At 43.2% G+C, this 8,696-nt stretch overlaps 1 protein-coding gene across 2 annotated transcripts; it reads left to right on the top strand.

The window, feature by feature from the left end:
• The first annotated feature begins 583 nt into the window (after positions 1 to 583).
• Positions 584 to 7,808, top strand: LOC135234408 (ADP-ribosylation factor 3-like). 2 transcript variants are annotated; one of them, XM_064299010.1, is made up of 5 exons: positions 584 to 724; positions 2,443 to 2,709; positions 3,198 to 3,308; positions 3,606 to 3,730; positions 4,126 to 7,808. In XM_064299010.1, the coding sequence occupies exons 2-5, from the start codon at positions 2,562 to 2,564 to the stop codon at positions 4,285 to 4,287; spliced, it is 546 nt and encodes a 181-aa protein (XP_064155080.1). In that variant the 5' UTR covers positions 584 to 724; positions 2,443 to 2,561; the 3' UTR covers positions 4,288 to 7,808. The 2 variants fall into 2 exon arrangements, with proteins under 2 accessions (XP_064155080.1, XP_064155081.1); XM_064299011.1 differs by lacking the exon at positions 584 to 724 and adding an exon at positions 784 to 971.
• Positions 7,809 to 8,696: the final 888 nt, after the last annotated feature.

Genomic DNA, 8,696 nt, shown 5'->3' with positions numbered 1-8,696 from the left:
CACATTTTACCCAACTAGCAACACCCCTGCCTTGGGATAGACTGCTGTGGGCCCCCAAGCTGTCTGTGGGACACCAGGTGAAAGCCCAATTTACTAATTAGCTAGCTTGTAAGATCTATTCCCTTGTATGCCTTCCCTAAGCCCAAGATCTCAAATGACATTCGAAGCTCGCTGCCAAATTATCTAATTTGGCAACGCCTTACATGGAACTCATTCATAGTTGATTCATTAATTGAATCATTAATGACTATGTTTACTTACCGGAGGCCATTTTCTTTTTAAGGTTTAATGTGTCCCGATTCTATGTCCGATATTACTGTGATATTTTCTAGGTCAAATTCAAATGCAGGTGAACAGATAACCTCAGCTAAGGTCTCTGAGTATGTTAAATGTCGATCCAAGCTGTAGCATATGTGACTGGGTTGCGTTGTATCTCAGCATTATCACCAAGTGCATTTAGTTTGTGGCCAGCTAATAACACGCTTATGGACGCCGAATTTCAGAGATGAAGCAGTGAATGACATGATGTGGTAAACCACACGGTGTAGTTGAGGAGATATAACGTTACCTAGTTATCATGCCAGTATATGTGTTGAAAAGAACGTTTTAAGGTGTTATTCTCGCGAGACTTAAAAGCATTATATTCCCAACGTGAAAACTCACTGCAAATATCGCGATACGTGTTCGGTCGCTTATCTGAATTTGGCTGGTGTCCCCGTTGGAGGTGAGTGAAGATGCGGGTGTGGACCAGTGGGGAAATAATATGACATAATAAGCAGCAGAATGTATACATGATATTAGCATCATACAGATAATTTAGGAGACCGTTATGTTTTCGTAGTCGTACCATGTCATGGCAATAACGATTATTAAGCAAGGGAAATAGATTTAAGATTGCTAGATGGCTAACACTGCTTGCTTGCGGAGTCGTGACTTGAGCGAATAAAATGACCGATTTCTCGGTGATCAAGGTGTGTAATATTTGTGGATGTTTTCTGTTTATAAAGAAACAGATTAGTAACCCTGGTACCCGTGCAGTTATTCGTGAATGTAAATGGGTGATGAAAAATATCTGTATAGCTAGCTTGCTTCCACTAAACGTTTTTAATTAACTATAGCTTGCTGCATGGATACATGAAGATAGGGCTTGCTGGACAAGCACCATCCATACACAGGCGCACGTTATTTTTGATGTAGGCTAAACATACATTTTACCAGGTTTAGATAAATTCTAATAGAGAAGATACTATTTATTTTATTGCGTTAGAGCCAATATTACTGCATTGGTTGTCAAATGTGTATATTTGTGCTCTTATATATTGCTGCTGGGTTTATTGAACGCAATATCCAGACAGAAAATAAGTTCATATGAGCGTTCATCTGCACATGCAGATAAATTAGCATATTTACCGAAGACTTATACAGTTAAAATAAAATGCCTCTCAATTTAGCACACTGTAAAATATACTGCTTGCAGTATGCACATTCTAGTTTGTCTTAGACTAAGATGTTTCTGGATACTAATTGTAGTTACATGGTACTGGCGTTTTTGACACATTTAGGCTTGAACCTTTTCACAATGAGCTGTGTAAAACCGGAATAAAACATACAGGTGATAGGTTGGCGTGTGTGCTTGCACATGTGTGTGTAGGCCTCTGTGTGTGCATGGGTGTCTGTCTGTGTGCATCTCTACATGCGTGTGTGTGTATGTGTGGTTGTCTGTGTGTGTCTATGCATGCATATAAGCTTGTTTGTTGGTGTATGCATGTGTGTGGGTGTGTCTGTACATTTGATATGTGTGTGTGTGTGTGTCTGAGTGAGTGTGTGCCTCTTTCACAGTCTGTGGGGGTAGTAAATAAGCAAGCAGGTAATAAGAACCTGACAGAGAGAGAATCCCTGGAGATGGCAGCTGTTCTGAATAGTCAGAAATGCATCATGGGATTGCTTGCTCTGTGCATCCTTCAGAAAAGGATGAAAAATGCAGCCTCGTTAGGCGTTAACGCATTTCTTGGTTCATTCAGTCGTCCTCTCGGCCATGCTCCTTATATTTGTTTAAACAGAGGACTTGTCCTTAGCCTCCAGAATAAGGCGGAGACCTCTGTCTGAGTCACAGCCAGACTGGTTAAGCTTAAGTGACATATCCAGCTAATGCACTAAGTGCGGTTCCCTTCTTAATTATTGGACTACAGTGTCAAATAAGTTAAGGTTGGCTGACCTGGTTTCAGTGGTTTTGCACTGGTTTGTTTGTGCCTTCGTGTTTTCAAACTGATGTAGGACCTTGTAGTAGTGGTATGGCCCACTACTGCACATGTGCATTTGGGTTACAAAGAAAAGAAAATGAGAATATGAAAAGTGTTTATTAAAAAAATAATCCCTGCAGGCAGTCATAATCATGCTGCACCCAAATATTATTTTAACATTTACTTATTTCCCCGTCTGCAGGCTCATTGGACAAGCAAGGCCCTGCTCAGGAGAAAGAACAAGTCTTTGCTGGGAGCTGCTGTCGCCAGCCCATAATTGAGTGCTGTTGGGGATTGTTGCCAGAGGAGGCCGTTGTAACTATGGGAAACATCTTTGGAAACTTGCTGAAGACACTAATAGGGAAGAAGGAGATGAGGATCTTGATGGTGGGGCTGGACGCGGCGGGTAAAACCACCATCCTGTACAAGCTGAAGCTGGGAGAGATCGTCACCACCATCCCCACCATCGGTACTGAGATCTGCTCTGTTTATTAGTGAACCACTGGCCTGCCACAACATGGAGTTTTGTAAAAGATGAAAAGATTTTCTTCTGGTTTTTTATGATTTTAGTGTCACACTGTACAGGTGCATAAATTGATTTATATTTTGGTATTTAGCAGATGCTCCTATTTCGATGGGCTTCCACAGATACATATGGTCTTTTAGACAGCTAGATATTTCACTAAAGCAATGCAAGTTAATTTGAGAATTTTGCTCGGTTGTACAATGACAGACTCCCAGCCCATGACCTATAAGTTGTACGCCCTGCTCCGTGACCATTTAACTACACTGCCAACCCAATGATAACCTGAACCTTTCCACTGGCTAAAGACATTCAGTTCAGTTTGCATGTTATGACCTCGTAAAGCACAGTGCTGACCAGTATCAGCAGAAGAAGAGTGGCGCTCCTCTTCCCTGGCTCATTGAGTTCCGTTGCTCGTTCTCTTTCTCGCTCAGGCTTCAACGTGGAGACGGTGGAGTACAAGAACATCAGCTTCACGGTGTGGGATGTGGGCGGCCAGGACAAGATCCGGCCCCTGTGGAGACACTACTTCCAAAATACGCAGGGTGAGTTGGCCGCAAGGTGTACTGCAGATGTACATGCTAGTACCGGTACAGGTGATAGTATTCCAGCACAGGCTTTTGTGGTTGCAAGTAAGCCAACATGAGCTTTCAAAGACTCAAAAATGGAGTTGACTTTAGGGGGCTTTTGCAGAAAATTCAGATTTCACTTTGTTCTGAAGACCAGTTGTGTGCACAAGCCCCCTCATTCACATACAGCACACTCGTATCTAAGCAACAAGCAGGAGGTCAGCTCTTGCTGTGTCTGACGCCTCCGCCCTCGCTGGCTGGCTCCCCTGATAGGCCTGATCTTCGTGGTGGACAGTAACGACCGGGAGCGGGTGAACGAGGCGCGGGAGGAGCTCATGAGGATGCTGGCGGAGGACGAGCTGCGGGACGCCGTGCTCCTGGTCTTCGCCAACAAGCAGGCATGTGACCTTTCCCCTTTCACCTCCTGTGTCTCCTCCTCTCTGTCTCCCTAAAGCTATCACCTCCTCTACCTCCTTTTCACCCATTCACCTAATCTGTCCCTCATTTCCCTCTTACCTGAACATCTCACCTCTCCTACTTCACCTTAACACTCTCACCTCCTCTACCTCGCCTTTATATCATCCCCTCTACTTCACCTTAACACTGTCACCTCCTCGACTTCACTTGAGCACCATCACCCACCTCCTCTTTCATCTCCTCTCTGTTATCTCTCACCCATTCACCTCCTCTCTCCCCCTCCTAACTTCCTGTTGCTTCTGGCCTCCCCCTTAACTCTCTGTCACCTCCTCTCTCTCCTTCTGTAAACTCCTCTCTCTGGCCCCTCGCTCCGCAGGACCTGCCCAACGCCATGAACGCGGCGGAGATCACGGACAAGCTGGGCCTGCACTCCCTGCGCCACCGCAACTGGTACATCCAGGCCACCTGCGCCACCAGCGGGGACGGCCTCTACGAGGGCCTGGACTGGCTGGCCAATCAGCTGAAGAACAAGAAGTGAGGCGGGGCTACCGGTTCGACGGGGGGCAGTGGGTGGGGCTAGAGCTGAAGTTCATTAGAGTGTGGATGTAAAAAATCAGTTTTTTGCTTTTTGGGGTCTTTTCACAACAGTGTACTAGGAGGGTGGGATGGATTGAGGGGCACGGGTTACATTGTTTTTAATAACCCAGAAGATGTCAGAGTGGGTTTTGAGCGTGAATCTGTTTGTGGCCGTCATAACCTTGTGCACAAACTCCCATACTGGCCTGTGAATACTGCTGTGTGTTTATTTCAACGCGAATCCTGCTTGGTTTACGGTCTGTCGGTCACGAGCCCCAGGGCTGGGCCCGCCTGCTAATTTCGATTCGGTGCAAAGAATTTTGCGCTCCGCTTTCGTCAGTGGCATTGATTATAATTAGTGATGTTTATCCCGGCAAATGTGACAAAGGAATGCATGCTTAGCCATTTGGATTCCACTTTACTGGCTCAAACTATTCACAGGATGTACAAATGAGTGTGAAGCACTGAATCCCTTCAATGAAGAGGGCAATTACCTGCCTCAGCTTCAGTATTTATTTGCTTTTGCTTAAGTAATCAGAAGTAATTGATTACTTTGCCATCAGAATATTTGTGTGAGTGTAAGTGAATCTGCCCATCTAGTTAAATGCATTTTAATTACCCTGTGAAATCAACGTGCAAGACCAGATAGGGCATCTGTTGTGTCAAAACTGTCAGTGTGGGTTTTAAAGAACTAGCAGCCATCGACAGACACCATGCTTTAATGGTGGTTAATGGTGGTGGCATTTAGGCACTCAGCTCAGATCAGGGCATTTAGCTAACAGATGAATATAAATAAAGTGTGAATTGGAAATTCAGATAAGTCCATAGTTTAGACAGCAAAAGTGCAAGCTTGAAAAAGTCTGCAATGGCATCATATGTATAAACTCTCCTCCCATCTCTGGTACAGTATATTTTACCGTCTCCTCTGGTCTTTATCTATTGCCAGTCTTGCTGGCTCTTTGAAAGAAACCTGTTCCTGGGGGAACGTGCGCTTACATCACACCTCTTGGACTTATTCAATCTTATCCAAAAATAGCTGGTGTGTGTGCAGGTTTTGTTTTAAGCTTATCAAGGTCTTGATTGAAGACCATAATTAGTTAATTAGTTGAATCGGGTTTTGAATTGCTTGCACCCACACCAGCCTTTTTGGGTAAGACTGGACACCCCCACTTTAGACAGCAGTTCTTTCTGCCCTGGCAGGTTGAAGGTAGGCCAGGGGGACTGGACAAAAACTGTGAGCCACTGCATCAACTTCCTAAATGATTTAAATTTATATTATGTTTAAAACTTCTATTTGTTTTTCTTGTGTATGCAGAAAGGACTGTGATTTATTTATTCTTTCTGAATTTTTATTGAAAAGTGTGTTGTTGTATTTGTTTCTGTATTCTATTATAATGGAGAACCAAATTGCTTATGTTTTGAAAAGAATAATTTAATTTATTCTGTGTAATTTCAAAGTGGACGTGCTCACTTTGACTCAAATTGAACACGAGAAAACTAAAAATGGGCGTGCGGTATAAAAATCATTTTCAGGAGAAATTTCTGTTTTGTTCGTTTTCAACTCAAGCTTGTGAAGACTTTTTAGATGACTGATTGTTAGGAATAGAGTTTCCTAACTATGGGAACAAGATGTAGACATAAAACGTGTTGACCCAAAAGAAAGTGAAATTAAGTGGCACAAGTGGCAGTATGTGCATGCATGTAAAAAAAAAAAAATTAAAATTTTTTTTAATTGGGTCGCTTTAGCTTATCAACTTCTGCTGCCACAAAAATTGTCTCACGGCTTTAAAAAATGTTGTCATTCAGACACTAATTAGTAGCTGTGTTAAGACGGCTCCCTTCTCATTAAACCATTAAACCACTCGTTCAAGTGTATGGAATTGCTGTGACAGCTTGAGTGTGTGTATATACAGTAATGATGTTTTTCTCTATAATATTCTTGTCACACTAAAAGATATTTTGGGGGGCTGAGGAGGAAGTGACAGATACTCTTGTACAGAGACGGTAGTTTGTCATTTATGATTGCAATTTATTTACTGCTTTTACAGTTCTGCTACTTAAAATAAATATCCTCCCTAGTCTGTTTTAAATCAATTATATGCCACGTTGAATGTTTTTTAATTAATATTATCTTCCTTGTGAACTAGAATAAGTGTGATTATTTATGAAGGGAAAACATTCATACAGTTTTGAGGTTTTTCCACCAATGGTTAGTCCCGGTTATGGTCCTGTCCGTTTGAAGTACTGTAGTGGTTGTCTGTACATAACACTGATTTATCAACCCTTTGTGTGTGTAAAACTGGCAGATGTCTCTTCCACTGAGACTGTAATAGTATGTTAAACAGAGTTATTTTTGTGGCCTTACAGAGATGCTATATTCATTTAATTTAATTTTACCTGGCAGGGCAATGACTAATATGATACAATATGTTTGTTTTGCAAAAATGTATTTTCTGTTAATAATTATAATTTGCTCATGTAACAAGCTTGTGTTTGTTTTTTTGGAATACATTTTTGATGTATGTTTTAAATATGAATTGGAGCTGGAAGGTTTATATTTATTTTGTTTTGTTAAACTGAAATTTGAACAGGTTCTCATGTTTTTTTAGGATTCTTAAGACTTTTGGCTGAAGGTTTAGTGCAGGTTGCTGAAACTTGTTCCTGGACGGCTGTTCTGTCTGTAGGCTGCCCTGACCATCTGATTCAACCAGTTATTTTTATCAATCAACATCTCAGTCAGTCACTGTCATTCTGTATACTTTTCAGTCCTTCAAATTTGGAATGCCCAGTTGCCCTAAATGGCCCATCTCATTGCTGAATTGTCCAATAGGGGTTCAGGGGTGTGGAGACTAGCCTGGATATACTAGTTATGCAAATGAGGTGCAGGCTGACTGCAGATGCCCAACCGACCAGATGATTCAAATTGTGCATTGAGACTGGGAGAATTTTTACTAGACTGAAGCCCACCATCTCCGGGCAACGCCACAGCCAATTAGGAGCTGCCTGCTACAGTCGGCACCGGCACAGTAATGATTCTGTCTAAGACTATACAGATGGTTCCATGCATTATATACTGGAGTGCAGAGCAGATCACTGCACATTCAAGTGCATCAGTCCTTCAGCCAATTACACCACCCTAAAAACCCGCCAATCACTATTTATTTGCCCAAGATATCAACCAATTGCTGTCTTTATTGAACCAATATGTTAACCAACTACTGTTGAACAAAGTTAGCTTCCCACCCCCAGAACAGCTGGTGATCTAGATGTAGCCCTCAAAGCCTAGATGCGAGTTGGTCTGGTTTAATGTGTAAGGTCAAAATTGGAGGGCTAGACTGTGTATAATAATATGGGTACTGGGGGGAAATGAGTGAAATGAACGACTGTAAGGGACAGACGAGTGTTTGGGAGGTGGAGTCACAGCTTGCCCCTGCAGTAGCTGTGCTGGAAAATAAAGATGCTTTTCCTCTGTATGACTGTTCACGCGGACCATGTGTGGCCTCTGTTGGGTCCCGTGTCAGTTCTGATTGTGTGGGGATGCTTTGCGATTGGTCCGTGTGAGGCTGTAGGGAGACTCTGATTGGTTTGTGCAGGGCTCTGATTGGGTGGCCTAACATTCAGTTTGCCTTTCAGCTGAGGAGTCTCAGAACACATAACAGAGGGAGGCAACCTGAATATTTAATGTGTATATTTTAAATGCAGCCAAGCTGTTGACTGCACCACAGCGTTTTTGGCGACATGCTGTTGTCACAGGGAATGTTGGGAAAGGTTGTGAATAAATTTGAAATTGACAGAATTTCTACCAGTCGGAGTCTCAGCTAAGGCTCCGGTTCTGATGGCCTCAGAACGTGGGTAGTCTGATATTTTTGTTCCACCTGCACCCACCTTGTGAAATAAATGAGCTGCAGTCCCTGGCCTGCTTTGCTAGAGAAGAAAACACCCAGTTGCTGGCGCTTTTGTCCCTGTTTCAGACAGACTGGCAACAGAAAGACCACAGCAACTGGAGAATAGTACAGAAGATGGGAAAAACAACATGCTCTCATTATATTTCCTAGAGTGAAGACCGCGTGGCTGAGCTATAAGATGCAGAGATTGTTAAAGGCATAATTCTGGTTAACCTACGAGATAAACACCCCTTCCTCTGCCTGTGTAATCTGAGATTTGGGGGAGAACAGTCTGCTGATCCTGCGTGTTGGTCCACGTACCTTCAGCCTCAGTCCGTTTTGCGGTCATCTCAGGTAGGCTGACCTAGAGCCGAGGGCCTGTCAGTGTAAGACGTGGCTGTTGAGCGAGCGCCATCATTTGCAACACTAGCCAACCCCCCAAAAAAAAGCCCCCTGCCGCCCCCCGGCCAACCCCAGTTTGTCTCCA

Source organism: Anguilla rostrata, chromosome 11, assembly GCF_018555375.3.
Source record: "Anguilla rostrata isolate EN2019 chromosome 11, ASM1855537v3, whole genome shotgun sequence".
Taxonomy (NCBI): domain Eukaryota; kingdom Metazoa; phylum Chordata; class Actinopteri; order Anguilliformes; family Anguillidae; genus Anguilla; species Anguilla rostrata.
The sequence above is the reverse complement of the archived record's forward strand: the minus strand, read 5'-3'. Positions and strand labels throughout refer to the sequence as shown.

Coding starts and splice junctions, on each gene's coding strand:
- LOC135234408 (XM_064299010.1), top strand. CDS start 2,562: ATGGGAAACATCTTTGGAAACTTGCTGAAGACACTAATAGGGAAGAAG. Junction 2,710..3,197: donor CACCACCATCCCCACCATCG/GTACTGAGATCT, acceptor TTTCTCGCTCAG/GCTTCAACGTGGAGACGGTG. Junction 3,731..4,125: donor TGGTCTTCGCCAACAAGCAG/GCATGTGACCTT, acceptor CTCGCTCCGCAG/GACCTGCCCAACGCCATGAA.